Source organism: Electrona antarctica, assembly GCF_951216825.1.
Source record: "Electrona antarctica genome assembly, chromosome: 6".
NCBI lineage: Eukaryota > Metazoa > Chordata > Actinopteri > Myctophiformes > Myctophidae > Electrona > Electrona antarctica.
Window position 1 is genome coordinate 51,875,264 of NC_136811.1, and position 24,975 is coordinate 51,900,238.

Sequence of the window (24,975 nt, forward strand, 5' to 3'; positions counted from 1 at the left end):
GTCTTTTTGTGTGGTGTCGTAAAATATTAGAATATTTTGATAGGTTTTCATGAGCTTTATGCCATAATCATCAGATTAAAACAAAACAAATCACACCCGTGTGAAGCGAGGGGCACCAATATATTAAAGTCTAACTCATGTTGATTAGGTGAAGTAATGGTGATGTAAAACAAACGGTGCCAACACAAACGTTAAACGCCATTAACAATAAAGAGACAATATGATGTAAATTTCCCCTTCATTGTCAATGCGTTTACAAAACAAACATTGAACTAAAGACAAACATTAAACCTGTGTATAGGAGGGGCTAGCACCCCTCAAAAATCAGCCAGTCTGAATTGAGTGGTGCTGTGCTGTACTGTACTGTACTGTACTGTACTGTACTGTACTGTACTGTACAAGCCCTCCTCCCTGGCCTGTGTCCGTGTGTTAGGCTGTGCAACAGTGACACTTGGTGGCTAACAAACGCTATAACGCTATTTTCATGCTTGGACACAGCCAGGGACAGACCCAGCCACACAGCTGTCTATAGGAGTGGTCACATCAAGTTGAATACTTCACTTTATGCGCAATTATTGAATTGAGAATATATGAAAGTTTCACTTTTTGAATTATACTACAGAAGAAAATGAACTTTTGCACAATATTCTACATTTTTGGATATCTTGCATGGGACCATTGTCATAACGCACAGACCCTGCCTCATAAAAACATCAAATGGATTTGGTTTTGTTCTGCATGTGTTTATTGGAGACGTATCAACATACAGAGAATACATCAAAGGGACAAAATGCACCTCTAGCCTGACAGAAGACCCGTGTATACCAACTCAAGGTTCACTAAGCGTCATTGCTATGGTGTCAAATTAGAACAAATCCAAAACCTTTTTATGGTTGCGTTTCGATAAAATGCAAAACCCCCAAAACTGCTCGACATCTTTCCCCATTTGATATTGATACAGGGCTATATGTGTTGTTAAAACTGCAATCCATTAAACTTTTTTTTTGCTCGTTTTGTCGAACCCGGGTTACCCCACACAAGCACGGAAGATTCTATTGCCGAACAAAGCCAGGATGTATTGAATTTCGAGCTTCATGCAATACCACTTCTCAACCAGTAGTGGTCCTACTACCCGACCACAGGATCTACATCTCAATAGAATAGCAGGTAGACCAACTACACCAGGGGTGGGCAACTCTGAAGATGGAGAGGGACACTATATTTCCACTCACTCCAGAGGGCCACTATATTTCCAAACTCACTCTAGAGGTCCACATTGCATATACTGTCATATCAAAAATAACAGATCTACAAGCTCAAAACGCATCGCACTGCGGCACGTTTTGAGCTTGTAGATCTATTTTTGCTATATTTGAATTGGAATCCTGAAAATTCAAAATGTTATTGCATTTTGTTATACTTATGTTAACTTTATGAACTTAAATGCAAATACTTTGGACATACAAGCTACTACTGGCTACTGATTTAGACTGAAGTAATTAAAGCGGCTCATGTTTGCATGTTCGGAATTGTAACAGCTGAAATCCATTATATATCAGTATTCCGATATTAACCTGCGGGCCGCATTAAGTGAAGGTGGGGGGGCCCCCCAGGGCTGCCAGTTGCCCATATATGAATTACACAATATACAAACGCCGTAAACATTAATTGTATTCACTTAACCAAAAAATAAAATAAAAAGAAAGTTGTGGATTGCAGCTTTAAAGCTCAACATGACAAAAGCAGCACAACAGTGCTAATATAATAATAAGAAGAAGAATGTCCTTTTCCACACGGCACGGTCAACACTGTCATGACTCATCATGACAAAGCAATTTACAACTCCCTGCCAGGGATAGTTACATTGGGAAAGAAATTGACGCAAAGCAGCTGAAAAGTTACCAACCCTGTCTGGCCCCCTCTCTCTCTCTCACAGACACACATCATATATTCAGCAGAAGAATTTACACACACACACACACACACACAAACGCGTCTTCCTATGTAGCATCAGTCTGTGGGACTTCAGGCGGATGCTACAGACACAGTAACTCATCCAGACGCCGCGGTCGGACTGGGTGAAGCTGTATGTATGCAGTCATGTATGCGTCGGTATCGTTGGCCAGTGCTTTGTTCTGGGATTCACCATAATGTCCGTGTGCCCGTCTGCAGACTAAAGGCTGCTGCAGCATACTCCAAAACAGTGTACAATTTGACAGCTGAAATTTTGATGTCAGTCTTTTGAAAAAAATGTAACTTTAGCCATATTTTAGTCATCTGAAATGTTTCAGTTCTAGTCTTGTTTTAGTCATCTACATTTTAGTCGACTAAATCTACATGTACATTGATTTTACACTTGGTTGCATGCGACGTGTTGAGCTTGTACTGTAGATGGGCTATTTTCAGCGCACAACACCCAAGCCCAACGAAACAAAAAATGACTTGTCTTAATCTCTTCTCCACTAGTCCCTCACTAACATTTTAGTCTAGTTTTTATTTGTTGAGGAAATGGTCAATATATTTAGTCTTAGCAGTTTTAGTCATAGGTTAGTTTTTATTTAGTTTGTCGAACATTTTTCTTCATCGTTTTAGTAGACTAAATTAACACGGATCCAAAACCCAAGGCAAGTCATTTAGGCACAAATAGCTCATCTACAACGCTCTCAACACGTCGTGTGTGAGCTTATAGATCGGCTATTTCCGGTTAATTCAGTCGGACGACCACAATGGAAGCAAGCCATCAAAGCTTTGTGTGTCATTATTTTAGCATGGCGTGTGTAAATGTACATAATTGTACTAGAGTTGTCCCGAGACGATCTCGTGATGGGAAATCGGGGCCGATCATGTCATTTTCAAATGATCGGAATCTGATCGGGAGCAAAAAATAAATGTGATCTAGACAGCCCTAGTATCAATATTATATCCATATCATGATACTAAGAAAATCGGCATATACTCCGAATTGGATCGGGAGACATCCCTAAATTGTACTCAATGTACTGTTAAATATCCAATCAATCAAAAAGGCTGATGAGAGACGAGAGCTGTGATTTCAGCATTGTATACAGAGGACAGGGTCTAATGGTCCGAACTCATTGTATACAGAGGACAGGGTCTAATGGTCCGACCTCATTGTATACAGAGGACAGGGTCTAATGGTCCGAACTCATTGTATACAGAGGACAGGGTCTAATGGTCCGAACTCATTGTATACAGAGGACAGGGTCTAATGGTCCGAACTCATTGTATACAGAGGACAGGGTCTAATGGTCCGAACTCGTTGTATACAGATGACAGGGTCTAATGGTCCGAACTCATTGTATACAGAGGACAGGGTCTAATGGTCCGAACTCATTGTATACCGAGGACAGGGTCTAATGGTCAGAACTCATTGTATACAGTGGAGAGGGTCTAATGGTCAGAACTAGAACTCATTGTATACAGTGGCCAGGGTCCGATGGTCAGAACTAGAACTCACTGTATACAGTGGACAGGGTCTAATGGTCAGAACTCAAGAGTGGAGCCACAGCGCCTAGAAAACAGTTTATCAATTCTTAAAACACAATCGATGTTTTTTTTTATAATCAATCCCCATTTTGGGGCGAGCCGATATTAGGTGAAGTCTCAAAAAACTTTCTAAAATAGTGAAAATAGCAGATCTAAAAGCTCTGCTATTTTAACCTTTTGTTGTATGACACCGTTGAGCGAATAAGTAGAAAACAGGGTTTAAGTAGTCGATGTCTATAAAAGAATAATAATAAAAGAAACGCGCTTGTCGATGATTCAATTAATCGAAAACATTAATCGACAGAATACTCGCCAAGAAAATAATGGGCCTAAAACAAAATGCGTTTGATTTTGGACTATGCTGCAGACTAACACCTGATCTAATACCTTTGTATTGTGTGAGGAAAATAGCAGATCGCGTTGTGGGCTTGTAGATCTGCTATTTTCCGTCGGGTGTGACACCCATGTTTCGCTACCAAGGATTATACTGAGTCGTTAACAGGACGATGGTGGTGGTGTTCAGCGGAAGGTGTTCAGTGCACTGCAGCAGAGGGTGGTGTTTATGTTTTGTTTTTTTTTAGGGACGGTGTGCGGTCGGTCGGTTCGGGGGAAGGGGTGTGGTTGGGGGTCGTCAGTCGTCGGCGCCCTCCAGGACGCTGTGGCTCAGAGCCAGGTCCCAGTACTGTTCCGTTGCATGTTTCTTAAAATGTTCTCTGGCCATGTTCTCCGTGGGACACTGCTTGAACTTCATCTCCCCGTTGAAGTTGCGCTCCTTGGCTGTTCCCTGAGAGGGAGGGAGGGAGAAACACACACACACACACACACACACACACACACACACACACACACACACACACACACACACAGAGTTAGGAAATGTGGACATAAATCAGGGATGCTTGCCTGTTTTTCCTCCCAGAATCTCTTTCTTTTAGGCCTGACGTCGAAATTCAAAAGAAAATCTTCTAAATCATGACAGTTTTCAGTGGTGTTCAATATTTCATGTCAAGGAGCCCCAGAATTATATGTAAATTGGCCGCCGAACCCGATCTGAAAATATGTTGTTCCAGGGACCCCCCCCCCTGAAAAGTAACCCAGTGATGTAAATACTAGGTACTAATGGGTTCCAGGACCGAGGGGTGGTCTTTTAGAATAGGGTCCCAGGGCCGAGGGGTGGTCTTTTAGAATAGGGTTCCAGGACCGAGGGGTGGTCTTTTAGAATAGGGTTCCAGGACCGAGGGGTGGTCTTTTAGAATAGGGTCCCAGGACCGAGGGGTGGTCTTTTAGAATAGGGTCCCAGGGCCGAGGGGTGGTCTTTTAGAATAGGGTTCCAGGACCGAGGGGTGGTCTTTTAGAATAGGGTTCCAGGACCGAGGGGTGGTCTTTTAGAATAGGGTCCCAGGACCGAGGGGTGGTCTTTTAGAATAGGGTCCCAGGACCGAGGGGTGGTCTTTTAGAATAGGGTCCCAGGACCGAGGGGTGGTCTTTTAGAATAGGGTTCCAGGACCGAGGGGTGGTCTTTTAGAATAGGGTTCCAGGACCGAGGGGTGGTCTTTTAGAATAGGGTTCCAGGACCGAGGGGTGGTCTTTTAGAATAGGGTCCCAGGACCGAGGGGTGGTCTTTTAGAATAGGGTCCCAGGACCGAGGGGTGGTCTTTTAGAATAGGGTCCCAGGACCGAGGGGTGGTCTCTTAGAATAGGGTCCCAGGGACATTTTATGAGTCCTAGGGTTCAACAATGTTCGAGTACAGTATTGCATCCCAGGACAACCGGAGGGTGACGTGATTGTGCCCTTTCTCAATTTAGTGAGTCTAAGGATACAGGATATTTGCATCACTGGAACCGTTTCGGACATACTAGGTTTCCAAAAGACAGCGGTGACATAGTATTGTGTGTGTGTGTGTGTGTGTCATCCCTCACCTCCCAGATCAACCAGCACTTGTTGTTTCTCTTGGTTTCATCGTAAGCGTCTGGATCTGAAAAACACACACACACACACACACACACACACACACACACACACACACACACACACACACACACACACACACACACACACACACACACACACACACACACACACACACACACACACACACACACACACACACACACACACACACACACACACACACACACACACACACACACACACACACACACACACACACACACACACACACACACACACACACACACACACACACGGCTTCTTAAAAATGTACAAATAGCTTTTATTAGATAAAAAAAATAACAATCATGGACAGCAACTAAAATACAAAAGCATAATAAATGGATAAATTATATTAAAGACTTACCATCTCTTTTTGAGATGTGTTCCGGCCATTTGATTCTATTTAACATCAACCTCTTAAACTTCTTCTGTGATTTGGGACCTTCAGACAAAAACAAACACACATTAAGCTGCATTAATGTATGCATTTATATGACTTACTACTGGACACACACACACACACACACACACACACACACACACACACACACACACACACACACACACACACACACACACACACACACACACACACACACACACACACACACACACACACACACACACACACACACACACACACACACACACACACACACACACACACACACACACACACACACACTTTTGTATGTATCATTTTATTCAGGAGCATGCTCTCAAGGGATTAAATAAAGGTCAATAAAATAAAATAGTGTAATCTAACAAAAAAAGAAAACACACACTTCTAAAATGTTGAACACAGACATAAAGTGGCCTTTAGTTTCACGTGTTAATTATTATATTCACGTATCCCTTCCATAATAACTCACCTCCCTCCACCACCACGATGTTGACGTCTTTGTGTAAAACCACGGTTCCCGTCAGGTACAGCTGGTTGGCGTTGGCCTCCACCTTGAACTTCTTAGCTGGATTATGAAGGTTACGAATCCTGCAGACAGACAGAGACACAGACACACACACACACACACACACACACACACAGGTGAGTGTGTGTTCACGCACATGAGCACATGAACACACACTGCACAAAGATGGGACGTCAGTGAACAGACCTGTAGACAGAGATGTGAACGCCATGAGTCAGGTCCTCCTTTAGCTTCTTCACCTTCTTGTCCTTGCGCTGTTCCGAGGTCAGTTTACGCGCTGCGTTGGCGTCCTCGTGAGTCCTGGCAGGACCACCAACACAACCACATTATGCATGGTCATGGAAGACAACTATTAACCCGTTTAGGACTGAGAACAGATCCTACTAAATGTCTTGATTTCTGAAAACCCCATGTTTCTGTCAGTGGTTCTCAAACTATTTCATGTCAAGGACCCCCAAAAACTATATGTAATCGGCCGCCGACCCCCCCCCCCCCCAGCAGCAAAGATTTGAGTTAAAAACGTTCGCTCTGAAAGAATATACATTCAAAGATTTCCGCCACATTTTCACGATTTTTCAAGAATAGCAGATCTACAAGCTTGTAGCACGGCACCCAAGTGCGGGGCTACAAGCTTGTAGATCTTCTATTTTTCAATAGCTAAAGCATAACATAATGCATTAAAACACCAAAAGGGGTTCCCGTCCTGAATGTGTTAAAACATCCTCTGGTGTGATCATGTTGTTGAATTAGGTACTGACTTCTGTCTCTTGGCCATCTGTGCTCTGACGTGAGCCTCCACCTTGGTGGGGTCTTGCACCGCCTCCGTTCCCAGGACCCTCATCAGGTTGGAGATACGCACTGGCCATGAAACACAGGGGAGAAAACGTCAATAACAAAACCCAGATTTAAGGCTCTTTCATAGTCTGGATTTTCGGTGGTGAGGTGACATGACGTCACTGAGCCGCGGTGAAGAGAAAACCAGCCCTTCTCTCCGTTTTTACTCACCACCGCTCATCAAACCACAACATTGGAGACATCCAAACCACCAGGTCACCTCACCACCGGCGCGGCGGTCACCTCACCACCGAAAATCCAAACTATGAATAGGCCTTTAGACCTTGTGTCATCGAAGCAACACACACACACACACACACACACACACACACACACACACACACACACACTTACAAACGACTAAATCCATTAGTCTGTTTAACCACTTAACCCTGTAGAATAAATACTTTGTTGTATAATGGTATAAATACTTTGTTGTATAATGGTATAAATACTTTGTTGTATAATGGTATAAATACTTTGTTGTATAATGGTGGCATGCAAAAATAGCCGATGTACAAGCTCGTAAAACAAATCACATTGGCTATTTTCACAATATTCATTCCATTTTAATAATCATTCATTAATTGTAAACGGGTCAAAAACATTGAATAATTTCCCAGCCCTAGTGTGTAAGATATTTCACTTTACTACGTTTATTTAGACGCTAATGCATATTAATGGACATTACATAAATGCAATGTAAATACACCGGATTTAGCATAAAAAAAAACGTTACGTTACGTGTGGACTGTATGTACGTGTATGTGCATACCTTTAGGTTGTGTGTGTGTGTGTGTGTGTGTGTGTGTGTGTGTCTGTGTGTGTGTGTGTGCGTGCGTGTATTGTGCGTGCGTGTATACCTTTGGGTTCAGGAGGAGGCATCAGCCCCAGTCTGACCTTCTCCTGTAGTTCTTTCTGTGCTTCTCTCCTGGTTTGTCTCCTGAGTTTCTTCTGTTCTTTCTTGGTCAGGTAGACCCCCAGAGTGACGCCCCCCGGTACGTCTGTGTCCACTGAAACACACAACAACACACGTCAGGTAGACCCCCAGAGTGATGCCCCCCGGTACGTCTGTGTCCACTGAAACACACAACAACACACGTCAGGTAGACCCCCAGAGTGATGCCCCCCGGTACGTCTGTGTCCACTGAAACACACAACAACACACGTCAGGTAGACCCCCAGAGTGACGCCCCCCGGTACGTCTGTGTCCACTGAAACACACAACAACACACGTCAGGTAGACCCCCAGAGTGACCCCCCCGGTACGTCTGTGTCCACTGAAACACACAACACACGTCAGGTAGACCCCCAGAGTGACGCCCCCCGGTACGTCTGAGTCCACTGAAACACACAACAACACACGTCAGGTAGACCCCCAGAGTGACCCCCCCGGTACGTCTGTGTCCACTGAAACACACAACAACACACGTCAGGTAGACCCCCAGAGTGACGCCCCCCGGTACGTCCGTGTCCACTGGACACACACACAACACACGTCAGGTAGACCCCCAGAGTGACGCCCCCCGGTACGTCCGTGTCCACTGGACACACACACACAACACACGTCAGGTAGACCCCCAGAGTGACGCCCCCCGGTACGTCCGTGTCGACTGGACACACACACAACACACGTCAGGTAGACCCCCAGAGTGACGCCCCCCGGTACGTCCGTGTCCACTGGACACACACACACAACACACGTCAGGTAGACCCCCAGAGTGACGCCCCCCGGTACGTCCGTGTCCACTGCACACACACACACAACACACGTCAGGTAGACCCCCAGAGTGACGCCCCCCGGTACGTCCGTGTCCACTGCACACACACACAACAACCCATTAATCCAGTGGATTTAACCAATTTTGGACTGAGGCCGATTCTACAAATGTCTTCTAAATCATTTCTATATCAGTCGTTCTCAAACATTTTCATGTCAAGGACCCCAAAAATATATGAAATTGGCCGCCGACCACATCTGAAAATATGTTGTTCCATGTACCCCCCAGAAGCAAAGATTTGAGTTAAAAACGCTTTGAAAAAAAAAAATATATATATATATAATATATATTCAAAGATTTGCGCCACATTTTCACGATTTTGCAAAAATAGCAGATCTACAAGCTGTAGATCTGCACTATGAGCTTGTAGATTTGCTATTTTTCAATAGGTAAAGTATAACCTAACGCTTAAAACACCAAAAGGGGTTCCCGTACAGAATGGGTTAAAATAAATGCCAATTCAACAAGTGATCTCCAGACCCACTGAGAACCACTGCTGCAGACCATGTACTCTCTACCAATTTTTTTTTGGATGTTTGGATGTTTTTTTTATGTTTTTTTTGTGGCTTTTGCCTTTATTTTATATTTTGTATGGAGGGACAGACAGTAGGCCGACAGGAAATGGGGAGAGAGATGGGGGGAAGACATGCAGTAAAGGCCGTCGGGATAGGGAGTCAAACCCGCGGCACACTGCCAGACTGGATTACCAGCCAAGGTGCCTGGACCACTGAGCCATGACCCAGGCCCTCTCTACCAATCTTGCTGCATGTCTGGCTGCATACCCTAGCACGGTGGGTTTTCAACCAGTGGTCCGGGGACCACCAGTGGTCCTTGAGGGGGTTCCAGGTGGTCCCCAGCTAAATGATGGACAGCTGGTAACCAAATGGACCCATATAGATCTTTAACTCTTGAGAGCGTAAAATGCTCTCAAGAGTTAAATTATTGTTACACAATTCAAAATACTTGTCTAGACAATTAAAGAATGTAGAATAATTAACGTTTGCCTGGTATCTCTCCTATGGTACCACATCTATAGAGCGTCGCAGTCCCGCCCCCTACCAGGGCCCAGGAAATGATTCTCCGTTCATTTTCCTCATAGACATTTCAGAAAGTATTTATTTAAAGACGGTTACGCCGCGGACAAAGCCAACTCGAGTCGTGACAAATCATAACAAACACAATTTTTTGGGCCGAACAAATAATTAGAAAGAAAAAAACGGCAGGTTACAACACTTTTTGTTGTTTTTCTTTAATAATAATTAGTAATTATTTGTTTGGTCCAAAATATTGTTTGTGTTGTCATGAGTTGTCACGACTCGAGTTGGCTTTGTCCGCGGCGTAACAGTCTTTAAATAAATACTTTAAGAAATGTCTACGGGAAAAATGCATTGGGATTAATTTCCTGGGCCATGGTAGGGGGCGGGACCATGGTAGGGGGCGGGGCCATGGTAGGGGGCGGGGACTGCGACGCTCTATACAGCATGGAATTGTGGACAAAATCCTATCTACCGATAAGGTTTTTTTTCCTCGTTTTTTTCCTCAACGTTTTGGGTCTGAATGGCTAAATCTCATCAAATGGTGGTCCGTGGCTCAAATGCAGAAAGAATAATGGGGCTTGAATGACCCAAGGGACATGTGTGCCAAATGTTGTGCTTTTTGAAGATTATTTTGGTGTCCTTTCAGTGTAAACTTTCAACAGTTTAGGTGGCCATTTTGAATTTTGTCAATAACTCACTTCCTGTTTATGATTTTTTTGGGCACCCCTTCTGGGATGTTTTAGGATGACCCAAGGGACATCTGTACCAAATTCCAAGCGTTTATCCTCTGCGTAACGATTCCGACGATAATATCCCCTACTAAAACCACTGCCCTGGCACTGATAGTCAGATTGGAACTGTTTACTCAGGTATAATTCAATGCTCGGTGTGTCTAGTAGGACACCTACTGGTTGCTGACGGTAATGAAGTTATTTGAAGTAATGGCACACAAAACTGAATTAAAAGTAGGCTATGCATTGCATGTGTTTCTGTGTGTGTGTGTGTGTGTGCGCATGTGCGTGTGCATGCATGCGTGTGTGTGTTTTACCTGGGGCGCTCATCTGAGCAGGGTGTTCCACCAGGTTTGTGACTCCATGCAGCTCCAGCACCTCAAATATGGTCTCTGTGTTTCTGTTCAAGAGACGTAACCAAATCACTACAGAACAAAGCATTTACAAACTTTACAAATTAAGAAATAAATACAAATAAAACAAAATATCCTTTGATTTTCAGCACTTTTAAAAAGGAAATAATGGGTCAAACTATAATTGGTAAACAGTACGTTAGTCTAGGACTCTCAACTATTTATTTTTATTTTAGAGTCGGTCATTTATTTGATTTCAAAGTCAGAAACGGCCTTGCAATCAAAAGGTCCCATCAGCCCTTCAGGCTGTGGAATGCTGGAACCTCACTCGATGCAACCGAGGGCTAGCGTTTGCACCCTGCCGGCTCACGCTGCCCTAAGGAGAGACGTGGACAGTGGGAAGCATGTTTGTTAGTACCACCGAATGTCTGGACGTCATCTTGAATGAGCAAATGGCTCTCAATGCGTCTGTGACACATTGACAGGTTGTACTTTCGCTGCGCAACATACTTCCATAGAAGACATGCTTTGGCTTCAATAGAATCCGAAGGACTGAAATGAGTCGCGGCAACTGAGAACTTTAATCCGTGAGATGGTCTTACATGTCTATATTGGAGGGCACGATGTACGAGTCCCACCACTCCATGTGGGGGACCGACCCGTCTCCCAGCTCCTTCCTGGGGGCGATCAGAGCCAGCTTGGTGGAGGCCTGGATGCCCGTCTTTTTGGCAGCCTGGGCGATCTCCATCTGGAGCTTCTCCAGCTGGGCCTGAGAACACAAAGTTGGATTGAATTAGGGTTGTGGAATCCGGAATCCAACATTGAGGAACCCGAATCGGTTGCATCACATTTGGAACAGTTTCCGGAACTGGTTTTATCACACTGTCAGAGCTGGTGTGTGGACTTACAATTATCAGAAAGCAGTGTTAAAGGACCACTTCACCACTTTTCAACCTATCTTCATATACTAGTCCTCACTAATAATGATAAAATGGCTACCCTTTTTTTCTACTCAGTCTGTGTCTCATAGGAGGACTGTGGGCAGTTCAGAAACCCGTCCACCAGTGACATCATCGATGGGGAATCCAAGCTATTAGAAACTGCAGGCTTTGCGAAAATGGAAGCCATCGTTCTCACGATAACAAAAATCTAAACATTTTTGTAGAAAGATATTGTTTAAAAAAAATCTGCCTAACGATGATGTCACTGGTGGACGGGTTTCTGAACTGCCCACAGCCCTCCTATGAGAAGCAGACCGAGTAGAAAAAAATGGTGCCATTTTATCATGATTATTAGTGAGGACCAATTATATGAAGATGGGTTGAAAAGTGGTGAAGTGGTCCTTTAAGTGAATACTGGACCCTGAAGCCAACCCTGCAGAAGTCTCTAGATGGGTGCAACACCAGAATGCTGGACCCTGAAGCCAACCCTGCAGAAGTCTCTAGATGGGTGCAACACCAGAATGCTGGACCCTGAAGCCAACCCTGCAGAAGTCTCTAGATGGGTGCAACACCAGAATGCTGGACCCTGAAGCCAACCCTGCAGAAGTCTCTAGATGGGTGCAACACCAGAATGCTGGACCCTGAAGCCAACCCTGCAGAAGTCTCTAGATGGGTGCAACACCAGAATGCTGGACCCTGAAGCCAACCCTGCAGAAGTCTCTAGATGGGTGCAACACCAGAATGCTGGACCCTGAAGCCAACCCTGCAGAAGTCTCTAGATGGGTGCAACACCAGAATGCTGGACCCTGAAGCCAACCCTGCAGAAGTCTCTAGATGGGTGCAACACCAGAATGCTGGACCCTGAAGCCAACCCTGCAGAAGTCTCTAGATGGGTGCAACACCAGAATGCTGGACCCTGAAGCCAACCCTGCAGAAGTCTCTAGATGGGTGCAACACCAGAATGCTGGACCCTGAAGCCAACCCTGCAGAAGTCTCTAGATGGGTGCAACACCAGAATGCTGGACCCTGAAGCCAACCCTGCAGAAGTCTCTAGATGGGTGCAACACCAGAATGCTGGACCCTGAAGCCAACCCTGCAGAAGTCTCTAGATGGGTGCAACACCAGAATGCTGGACCCTGAAGCCAACCCTGCAGAAGTCTCTAGATGGGTGCAACACCAGAATGCTGGACCCTGAAGCCAACCCTGCAGAAGTCTCTAGATGGGTGCAACACCAGAATGCTGGACCCTGAAGCCAACCCTGCAGAAGTCTCTAGATGGGTGCAACACCAGAATGCTGGACCCTGAAGCCAACCCTGCAGAAGTCTCTAGATGGGTGCAACACCAGAATGCTGCATGCAGTACTTATCAAGAGTGTACATGTTACCAACAAGATTTGGTATGAGGGAATACCAAGGGTGAGCCAGAAAGTAGCAGCCAGGAGAATGAGACTTGCAGGACACTGCCAAAGACATCAACAACTGCCAGCCAGCATATTGGTGCTGTGGGAACCAACACACGGGCATCGATCACGAAGACGTCCCACACTAACATATGTGGATGTATTCAAGAAAGTGTGTGCATGATATAATCGGTAGCATATCGAAATCGGCCATAAAAATGCCATATCGGTAACGGATCGGTCTAAAAATATTACAGATATTAATAATAATAATAATGACAGTCAATGACTGTCACTTTTGTATTGTGTATGTCTAATGTTTGAAGGCAGCATAATCCGTATAATATCGGCAGATATGACCCTGCAAATAATCGTAGACCGGTCATAATTTCATAATCGTGCACCCCTCCCCTACTCAAGAAGAACGACAGGAGCGCAAAGCACCAACGAGCTGGCCAGATGTATGGAGAACCGGGATGACTGGAAGCGACGATGGAGGGCTCGTCGGAGGACGTCCTGGAGCGAGAGAGAGAGTGTCACAGACATGTATCCTACGCAGACCAACCTTGGTTCGGATCCTCTGTGCGATCTTCTCGAAGCGGCCCTGCTCGTGGAACTTGAAGGCCTTGCGCGGCCGCTGGGCCGGGGTGATGAACACCCGCTGGTCAAAGTACGACGTGGACTCCAGGTCCTCGCCCGGCTTCTCCTTCAGCTGCTGGCGGAACTGCTCTCTCTTCACCGCACGGATGTTAGCTACACACACACACACACACACACACACACACACACATTTCCATTTCTTTATTTGAATCCACAAATTACAATTAGTTTTACAAGGAAACAAATATAACGGGGTTGACAGTTCATGTTCACTTAAGGATATACACGTGGCACCTCTTCCTCCACACAAACAAACTGCCTATAACAGACAGACAGACACACAGCCACAGACACAGACACACACGGTCCTTGAGGGGTTCCAGGTGGTCCCCAGCTAAATGATTGAAAGTTGGTAACCAAATGGACCCTTATAGGTCTTTAACTCAAGAGTTAAATTATTGTTAAACTACAAGAACATTACATTTTGATTGACATTTTTCTGTTGTTTCTATTATGGAACCAACACCAACAGCATGGATGGAATTGTGGAAAAACTTCATCCAACGATAACTAGACCCTTAGTTTTGGGTCTCCGAGGCTAAATCTCATCAAATGGTGGTCCGAGGCTCAAACACCAAATAAATAATGGACCTTGATATGAAAATGGTTGGAAAAACGACTGATATGTACATAAGATTGGTTTAGTTTTGGTTTCATGTTGGGACAATAGAGCCCTGAACGTGACTGTAGGCGGACGGGAGGGGAGGGTACCTACCTTTCAGCGTGGGCATGCGATGCGTGAGCTCCACCTCGTTGCCGCTGGCGTCGACCGTCCGTCCCAACTCGTCCAGGATGAGAGGAGCAGGTTTATTTATCTCCTTTATCTCCACTTTACTACACACACACACACACACACACACACACACACACACACACACACACAGGGATAAGTCCTTTTACCAACAGCAATACAGCATGGAATTGTGGACAAAATCGTATCCATTACCAACGCTAACAAAATATCCAAGGTTCTGGGTCTGAGAAACTAAATATCATCTAATGGTGTTCCGTGGCTCAAATGCTGAATTAATAATGGGCCTCAATATGAGATGGATTTTTTTTTTTTAAGATTTGTTTTTGGCCTTTATTGATAGTTTCAAGTGGAGATAAGACAGGAAAGAGGGAGAGAGAGATTAGGGGAGAGACATGCAGCAAAGGTCGTCATGAACGGGACTCAAAAACACGTCACGCTAGAGCAGGGTTCCCCAATAGGTGGCCATTTGCAGCCCGCGGAGCTCCCCCTTGTGGCCCCTGGAAGAAGTTTTTTTTTTAAAAGGGAAAAAAAAACCTCGACCCCCAGCCTGGTACCCTAGTCAAAATATGGCCCTTGAGGAAAATTAATTGGGGAACCCTGGGCTAGAGCCTATATGTGGCATACGCCTAGACCACTAGGCCAGCGGGCTCCCCGAAAACCACCGCTGTAGTACCAGGGTGTACTCACGGCGGGGCGATGCCCATGGCGTGCAGGTTGGCGAGCGCCACCAGGTTGTGCGGTCCGGTGTTGCCCAGCGCTCCCAGGATGCCGGGCTTCATGGCCAGCTGGGACTGGATGCGCGCCTGCAGCTCCGCCGCCTTGCGCGCCTTCTCGATGGCGTCGTTCATGAACGTGGCCGCCTGCGACGGCGCGATGGACAGGCCGCCGCCCCCTCCTCCGGGCGGGCCCGAGGGAGGGAGGAGGAGCCTGGAGATGGGGGGCAACTCCATCATGGGATGCGGCGTGGGCAGGGGCAGCCGCTGGGGAGAGAGCCAATAAATACATCATCATAATCACTTTTAATACGTTAGCCCATTAAGTACAGGAAAGCATCCGTGTCATTTTAGGCCTCATACACACGTATCAAACAAATGTTCTGTGTTCCGTCTGTGATTAACACCCTGATAGCACAGGACGAAGTTCTCCGCCTTTTCAATTAGTAACCCAGGACGAAGATTGATCAAAAGGATGGAGATTATTGATATCAAAACCGATCGCATCGCTCCACAGGCTGGGAGCGTCATCGAAAATGTTCCCCCCCTGTTTAGCCGACGAGACCGAAAATCTTAAAACGTTAATAACTTGATCTAAATCATTCCGTCCAATTCTAAGCAAAGATCATGTGTTACACGGCCCACCGCGGTCCCGTCGCTAGTCGCGGTAGAATTAATCATACCTCCCGTTGTTGTCCATCAGTTCTAGAGTGTTTTGGCTACATCTAGCTGCTTCAGCCACATCCAGGATAACATCCGGTCGGTCGGTAAAAGTGCTCCGCTGCTATTAATCGCTGGGTGCTATGATTTAATGGATGAAATAACCCCAGGCGTTCAGGGTGTTAATCTATTCTATTGCTAGTTTGAACACTTTGACACACAATTACTTTTTCATCTTAAACCAACTAAACTAATAACCCAAAATAGCCTTATCTACAAGCTCACAACGGGTCTGCCTTGTGAGCTTGTAGATAGGCCATGGAAGTTCCCTGGAAGACTTCTGTTATCCAAACGGCTGAATCAGTGGTGACGACGGAACACTGTTGAATCCATGATGAGAGCAGTGCATACCACAGGAGCAGGAGACTGGAAGCTGAGCTGTTTCTTCCGCTCCTCGATCTGTTTGGTTGCAGCTTCCATCATCTGTTTGATCTGAACACACAGAATAGAACAACGTCAGAGATCTGTTTGGTTGCAGCTTCCATCATCTGTTTGATCTGAACACACACAGAACACAGAACACACAGCTTCCATCATCTGTTTGATCTGAACACACAGAATAGAACAACGTCAGCTTCCATCATCTGTTTGATCTGAACACACAGAATAGAACAACGTCAGAGCCACCACCACTATTACAGAATTCACCCTTTGTCAAGTCCCGCACATGGTTGTGCCCCTCTTCGCACCCATTGGTTGCTGTTTCCTGGGTTGGACAAAAACCCTTTCTCTCCATCCGTCATATATATTCTGTGTGTTCAATTCTTATTTTAAACTTGGTGTCGGTAAAAAGGAACATCACAGGTGCAGCATGGTGACTGGGCATATCATGTTTGTTAGTTTTTTTTCCCAAGAATGATGTTCTAAATTCAACATAAACAAGGCGGATCCAGGGCGGAACAAGGCAGAAAGAGCCTGCTGGTTAGTCAGTCAGGGACCATTCAGAAGTCTGACAAAGGGTGTAATAATAATAGCATAACATGTGTTTCGGAAAACAGTTTTCAGAAGATTAAAAATGCATAGATTTGTAGAATCGTCTTAAATGGGTTACGTTCGGGCGTGCGTTTACCTGCATCTTGGTGAGCATTCCGGGGCTCTCGGCGGGGGGTCCGGGGATGACCTCCGGCTCCTCCACCTCCTCGAAGCGAGGCACTCGTTTCCTCTTGGTCACCGGCGGGTCAGCGGCCTCTACAGGGACCTCCTTCACCGAGCCATGGTCCGCTTCATCTCCAAACACATCCTCAACACACACAAGAAACATTCCTCAAACCGACATTCAGTACTACTGGTTGCTTGTAATGTAACCGATTTATTTTCTTATGGCGTTTTATGTCAGATAACTGGTAACAGATGTAGTGTGGTTTGAGTGGATGGGAGAGCCCCTATGCGTACTGTATGTACTCTAGCCAACCCCTATGTATACAGTATGTCCATGTTGATGTCATTAAATTGAGCGTTATGTTTAACGACATGTTCCATTTATTGTTATGGTTTGTGTGCTGTGCTTGAGGACCGCCTCGAAAACAGGATTGATGCATCTCAAGGGGCTCTGACTGAAATGTCTAAATAAATCAAATAAATGTGCATACTGTTAATACATTTGTTGTTCAAGTGGCATCCAACCCGTTAACCAGGTAGGGTCGTTAACCAGGTAGGGTGATTGGCGTTTACATACAGGTCCTCATCCACTTGGGTTACCGTGTTCCACTTGGGTTACCGTGTTCCACTTGGGTTACCGTGGCGATTGGTGTTTACCTTCAACTCTCTCTTGCGGTTCTTGTCTCCGGCGCCTCGGTTTCCGCGGGCTCCACGGCTCTCCTCCAGGGCCTCGAACAGTCGCTCAACAAATCCTCCTGCCGAGTCGTCCAGGAACGGACGGAGCTGGTCTGGGGTGCATCAGAAGAAGATAAACAACAGAGTGACAGTAATGTCTATTCCTGATCCATGGGATCGTGAGTGGATCGATCCAGATTTTCATTCCAGCCAAAACATCAGCTGATCTTACTATGTAGTTTCCTTCTTTGGTTGGAGATGGTCGTTGATTAGATCAGTCACGGGTTTGGTTGCAATGAAAACATGAATCCACTCCACGGATCAGGACTGCTGGTTGTTCTGAATACATTGGATTATTTATACTATTTATCCTGATCTAGTGTCAAATGCCACCAGAACCGTCTTTGCCGTCTCTCCTACACCGTCTCCCTCTCAGCTGTCATACTGTCTGTCTCTCCTACACTGTCTCCCTCTCAACTGTCCTACTGTCTGTCTCTCCTACACTGTCTCCCTCTCAACTGTCCTACTGTCTGTCTCTCCTACACTGTCTCCCTCTCAGCTGTCCTACTGTCTGTCTCTCCTACACCGTCTCCCTCTCAGCTGTCCTACTGTCTGTCTCTCCTACACCGTCTCCCTCTCAACTGTCCTACTGTCTGTCTCTCCTACACCATCTCTCATGCACTAATCATCCTGGGACCCTATAAAATAATTTAGGCCTGTCACAATTATTTTTCATAATTTTTCAAAAATGGCGTTAATAGTAGTTGATCTACAAGCTTACAACACGTGACGTGATCGTGACGATCACAAAGGGACGTGTTGTAAGCTTGTAGATCTGCTATTTCTGCAGAGATAGAAAGTCATCATCAACTTGAATTTGTAATCGTGACAGCCCTCGGCACAGGTGAGAGGCTCTGACCTAGTGACCTAGATGAAGCAGAGACACTGACCTGTGGTTTTCCTCTTGTCCAGACCTTTGCCAACGCAGTGCAAAGCTGCAGTGACAACGGTGGGTTCCGAGAAGCCCAGAACCTTCTTCACCGTGCGCTCCACCCACGGCCTCAACTCCTCCACCTCTCGCTTTCCCAGGGACATCCTCGGATCCTGAACGAAAATGGAACCGTTTACAATCTGATCCTGAACGAAAACACGCCGTTATAACCGGATACTGAATGAAAAGATGTCTTAGCCGTCAGGCAGAAACCTCTTATCTCCATATCCAAACTGAGTCTCTTGGTAAATGGAAGTCTTACTTGATGGTCACATCAAGCGTCAGCGTCACACAAAAGCAACAGCTCTAGAAGCATCGCACACACTTACAGATCGGCTACATTGACTAAGTATAACGTAGGGCTTAAGTGGATAATTTGATTAATTTGTTTTACATGTGTTGATATAAAAAAATAAAACAATGCAGCACTCAATGATTTGATGAATCGCAAAAGATTATCACTAGAACAATGGCTAGAGTAAATAACCAAACTGGTACATCAGGCACCTGAAAACTCTGGGCAACATTTGTTTTTGGAAGACTGGCCACCTCAGGAACCAAAGGGTTGTTTGCAGTGGACGTAACGTGATGCCGGTGCACCAAGGAGATATGTAGAATATCTATAAGTAGTGATGCACCGAATATTCGTCGGCAGAAAATATTCGGCCGAAAATGGCTAAAAATGCATTTTCGGCCTATTCGGTTTCGGCCTGTTAATAGTGTATGCAATTAATGCATTCAAAAGTGCTTAATAAACGTTTTATGGACCCATAATAGTGATTATTATTTAAGTTAAGTTTTTCCATAATCATGTCTTTTGCCATAAATCAGGTAGCTTTAAGGTGCTGCCATAACAGCAATGGTAGGAAAAAATATATAATATTAATCATATTCGGGTTAGGGTATTCGGTTTCGGCCAACTGTTTCCTGTATTCGGTTTCGGCCAAGAATTTCCCTTTCGGTGCATCCCTATCTATAAGCCCACAACGTGTTGCAATGCAAAGCAGCAGAAGTATAGGCTAAATACTAGCTTTACAGTACTATACTATACACCCGCTCATTTGAGACAAAGCACACTTTGCAAACTATTTGTTCTCACACTATGTGAGATTATTCCATACGAACAAAAAAAAAACATTCGATATTATTCATATATTCTCATTATATATTCTGCAAACATCACAAGATTCAACAATTGGCGACACTAGAGGTCTCCCAGCCTGTATCCATTACCTGCACCAATCGCAAAACACACTAATGGGAAGGGTGGGCAGTAAGGAAGAGTGGGCACATCGATGTAAAATTGGCTATTTTGTCAAATGTTAAAATATATATATATTTGTAATGATTAGAAACATGCTTGTACGTGGCCTAGTATTTCTGCAATTTCTACAAAACCTGTATTTGCAACAATTTGGGGCATAATAAGCCATAAACAATAGGTTGAAGGGTCAATTTAGGTTTCATAATGATGTACCGTGCAACGCATGGTCACATCACGTAACTTACATTTTTCAATATGGTATATATTCTTTCTTTAACATTTTTTGGGGCAATATAGCACATTTTACAAAATGTACATTGCCCACTGCTGTATGCCAACACGCCTGTCAAATGTGTGGGTCCCATTATATCCATGTCGTCACACCGTTTAGCCTACAGAAAATACTGTTCGGGTGAATCTCGTGGAAAAGTGGAGATGTTAACTTGAACTAAATTGATCTAAACCGATATTTCAAAGGATGACCAGAATAGACCCCTTGTTCGCAGCAATGGGCTAGTGAGACCAAAACACCAGTGGGTCTCAAAGTGGGGTACAGGAGGGACCCTCGTGGCTCCTTGAGTTAGTGCCAAACTGCCAAATAGACCCTTACAGGTTTGTAACCGAGAGTATACAAAATTGACATTTGGTTCCATTTTGTACACCCTTAGTTATTGGGAGGGCAAAGCAAGGGGGTCCTTGAAATCGTCATAGTGTTCAATTGCTGTGTTTACATTACATCCACAGACATTCCAGGGCTATGTCAACCACAAGGAAAGCCAAGTTCATACTGAGGCCATTCCGGTGACAACAACCCGCGACAAAACAACAGCAAACAGACACCAACTACACGACAATAACAGCAAATCTCCCCCCCAAGCATTCAGTGTGTGTTTGTTGTTGTCCGAAGCCCCAAAAGGCTAGCCTGGTTAGCCAAACTAATCTCGACAGCATGCTAACGCGTTAGCAGGGCGATGCTAATGCAATAACAGCAGGGAATTCTTGCTCACCCAGCAGACGCTTGTGTTTGTAGTCTTTGGTGTTCAGCTGTTTATAACCATCGAGCTGAATGTTGTCGGTTTAAGGCGTTTTTAAAACGTTCAAAGTGAAGAAGTTTTGCTCCCAAACTTTTGGCTCTCTCGTTACCACGACGTTTAGATTCACTCACTTCACGCACACACCAGCCACCCGGAAGCGGAAACGAACAACAGAAAGAGTCCTTTTTGACAGACTGGACTGTTAGTGTGTGGGTTTTGGCTCATTACTGCCGCCTATAGGTGGACATCCTAGAATATGTTGTGCCAGAGAACCCCATATAAGATTTATGTTCTTCTAGTACAGGAAATCTATGGAAAATACAGGATCAAACTAATTGCAAAAAAAACAAACTCAGCTGATTTTGCATCTTCAATATATCCTGAATAACAGAAGAAATGCCTGGAATTGTCTGAGGGGAAAGTGTTGAAAATGGCCTGTACAGTTATGGCTACCCTTGACATCCTATATAAGGCAAATATTTTCTGACGTGTCTGTATTCAACGTTGTTCATGTTGTTTTCCTAGATATTTTGAAAATAGCAGATCGACAAGCTGCATCACAACGCGTTGTGAGCTTGTACAATAGATCAGCTATTTTCATGGTGTTGGGTGAAATCAGCCCTGAGCTATTATCTCTGAGAAATATGAGAGGGGATGGGGAGGGAAGCCTAAAGAAGAGGTTCAACTTATTAAGGGATCAAGCCCGAAGGGACTTCTTGGTTCAGGTTCAGGTTCAGGTTTATTTTGTCTCCTTATTTTGTCTCCTCACTGGTCAGCAAAATAAGGCTCCAGACTTCCCAAAACAAACTGGCCTGCAGGCTACCTACTACTTGTCTGTACTCCCCGAACCCACCTATAACCCCTGCGACTGTGGCTCAAGAGGTAGAGCAGGTCGTCCAATGATCCATGGGTCGGCGGTTCGAATCCCGGCTCCTCCTGTCTACATGTCGAAGTGTCCTTGGGCAAGACACTGAACCCCAAATTGCTCCCGATGTGCTGGTTGGTACCTTGCATGGCTTCCGCCGCAATCGGTGTATGAATGGGTGAATGTAATGCACAATCTATGTAAAGCGCCTTGGATAAAGGCGCTATATAAATGCACCATTTACCATTTACCTGCCCACTTTGACAGGCTGGAATGGCTTAGGGTTGACGACAGAGTACAGCATCTTGCAATATGGTAGTGAAGTCCACAAGATACCCATGTACCTGTCTAAATACTTCCTTAATGCTCACAGCTCAATCACAGCACATTCAGTGGTTTTCTGCTCTAGTCTATGTAACACTGTTACTGATACCATTACTTTATATAGAGTGTATATGGTATATGGTTCTTTAAAGCATTGGTTCTCAGGGGTCCTTGGGTTGGTGTGTGTGTGTGTGTGTGTGTGTGTGTGTGTGTGTGTGTGTGTGTGTGTGTGTGTGTGTGTGTGTGTGTGTGTGTGTGTGTGTGTGTGTGTGTGTGTGTGTGTGTGTGTGTGTGTGTGTGTGTGTGTGGTGTGTGTGTGTGGGGGGGGGGGGGGGGTCCAGGGGTTCTCCAGTAAAAGTAGTTAATATCACAATAGTGTCACAATCTGGGGAAGACATGAAGCAAAGGTCGTCGAGATCGGGACTCGATTACCAGGCATTTTATACATTGGCTATTCATAAGTACTAGACACAAGACTATACACAAGCTTGTACACTTGCTATTTTTGAACGTTTTGTAAAGATCTTGGAAACTTTTGAATATTTTTTTTAAACACAAATCTTCTCATCTGGGGGTTCAAATACATATAGGGGTCCTTGACTTGCAAAAGTTTGATGTCCTCATGTATTCATTCTCTCAATAAACTCATATTCAAAACCTACAGTAACCCTGTTTTCAGTGTCTATTGTATTTTGTGAGTATTATTAGTTTTGAGAGGTGCTAGCCCCTCCTATGCTTAGCTTCGTGTTTCTGTGAGCACGGAATGTGGTGTATGATGTATGACTATATGATGATAAGAGCGCCGCTCCCTTCGCACGAGTGAGATGGTGACTCAGGCACGCGCAGAGAGTGTTAAAGAGGCAGGGGCTGAAATACCATAATTGGGCACTTTTGGACCGAAAATAGCAGATCAGCTATTTTCGGGGCGCAACCCTGAACTCTTTATCTACTGGAGATGTGGTGTGCGGCATGGACTTCGAAACAAATGAGTTCAGGAGACTTCGGAAAAAAAGAAATTCTCCTGAATGCTGCCTTCCAGTATGGCATGGAAAGGAGAGTTTTTTTGATTGATTGATTGATTGATTGATTGATTGATTGATTGATTGATTGATTGATTGATTGATTGATTGATTGATTTATTAACAGAATTACAGTACATTTCAAGTACAACTCAATACAAAAACTGTTAACTGTGAGTGGACGACACCATAAAGCATTACACTTGTTTACAATAGGGCACACTATTTCCAATTCATCAAAACAATTAATGTACGAATATACACAACTATATAGTCAAAATAGGAACTCATCATCGGAGGTAAAAAAGGGAAAATAAACATATACAGAGAGGGGGGGGGGGGGGGGGAGGGATGGGGGGGATTCAGAATTTACGGGGGCCAGTTTCGAATTGCAGCCGTCCGTAGGTGCCCTTTGAGAGCAGTTTTGAAGGAGTCAAGGGATTCACATGTCTTAATGATTGGAGGGCATTTGCATTTCTTTCACCATGTAGTAAATGCTGCATTCGTGGTCTGGAGAGGGCAGTTGTTTTACAGACGGGTAAAAGGGCAGGGGCTGAATCCCCCTTTGATATCCATGTGTGCACGTACTACGTTTTCCTCTGCGTCGGTGTCTGAATGGGTGAATATGCACATTGTAAAGCTATAAGGCGCTATACGAATGCAACAATTATGTGTTTAACATTTATGCAAAGTCAGCATTTTCATAGTGATGAATATCTGACCCAGTATGTGTCCACACACAGAACACACCCTTTAGGCTCACTTAACATGGTAACAGCTAATACCGAAAGCAAACAGTATACAATGCCACAGTATGCTGCATGTTGCATATAGTATACTATACTAAATGACAAATTATCCACTGTCCAACCATATCTTTGTGTTTATCCTACACATTTGCAGTTTCTGGGTAAAATTGGGTACATCATTTGCCAAAGAAGCAAGTTAGTCAGAGATGCGTTATAGGTTCTTGTAACACTGAAGTATGTTGTGATTCATTTTAGGACTTGTACAACAAATCTCTCTCTCTCTCTCTTTCTCTCTCTCACACACACGCATGCACCTCTCTCTCTCTCTCTTTCACACACACACACACACACACACACACACACACACACACACACACACACACACACACACACACACACACACACACACACACACACACACACACACACACACACACACACACACACACACACACACACACACACACACACACACACACACACACACACACACACACACACAGTTTATTTATGTCCACATAATGAGAAGTACAGGAATACTACCTTGTACAAAGGACATAAACACTGCCAGTGCAGTTTGACAATAGGAGAGCAGCCAGTTACAGCGTGCACACGGTACCATTTGAGAGACGGTGAAAGGTCA

At 44.8% G+C, this 24,975-nt stretch overlaps 1 protein-coding gene across 1 annotated transcript; it reads right to left on the bottom strand.

The window, feature by feature from the left end:
• Nucleotides 1–722: 722 nt before the first annotated feature.
• prpf3 (PRP3 pre-mRNA processing factor 3 homolog (yeast)) lies at nt 723–21,545 on the bottom strand. The gene is made up of 17 exons (XM_079504637.1): nt 21,349–21,545; nt 19,037–19,190; nt 18,069–18,199; nt 17,383–17,553; nt 16,665–16,745; nt 15,568–15,860; nt 14,842–14,960; nt 14,032–14,219; nt 11,729–11,895; nt 11,091–11,173; nt 8,088–8,237; nt 7,149–7,248; nt 6,577–6,690; nt 6,334–6,452; nt 5,826–5,903; nt 5,428–5,483; nt 723–4,291 (listed from the first exon to the last, which is right to left on the bottom strand). The coding sequence occupies exons 2-17, from the start codon at nt 19,179–19,181 to the stop codon at nt 4,139–4,141; spliced, it is 2,148 nt and encodes a 715-aa protein (XP_079360763.1). The 5' UTR covers nt 19,182–19,190; nt 21,349–21,545; the 3' UTR covers nt 723–4,138.
• Between the last annotated feature and the right edge of the window lie 3,430 nt (nt 21,546–24,975).

What these genes read in the sequence shown, in the direction of transcription:
- prpf3 (XM_079504637.1), bottom strand. Translation starts at nt 19,181, where the DNA reads ATGTCCCTGGGAAAGCGAGAGGTGGAGGAGTTGAGGCCGTGGGTGGAG. An exon ending in GTTCACATCTCTGTCTACAG is followed by an intron (nt 6,453 to 6,576) that starts GTCTGTTCACTG and finishes GTCTGTCTGCAG; the next exon opens with GATTCGTAACCTTCATAATC. An exon ending in ACACATCTCAAAAAGAGATG is followed by an intron (nt 5,484 to 5,825) that starts GTAAGTCTTTAA and finishes TGTGTTTTTCAG; the next exon opens with ATCCAGACGCTTACGATGAA.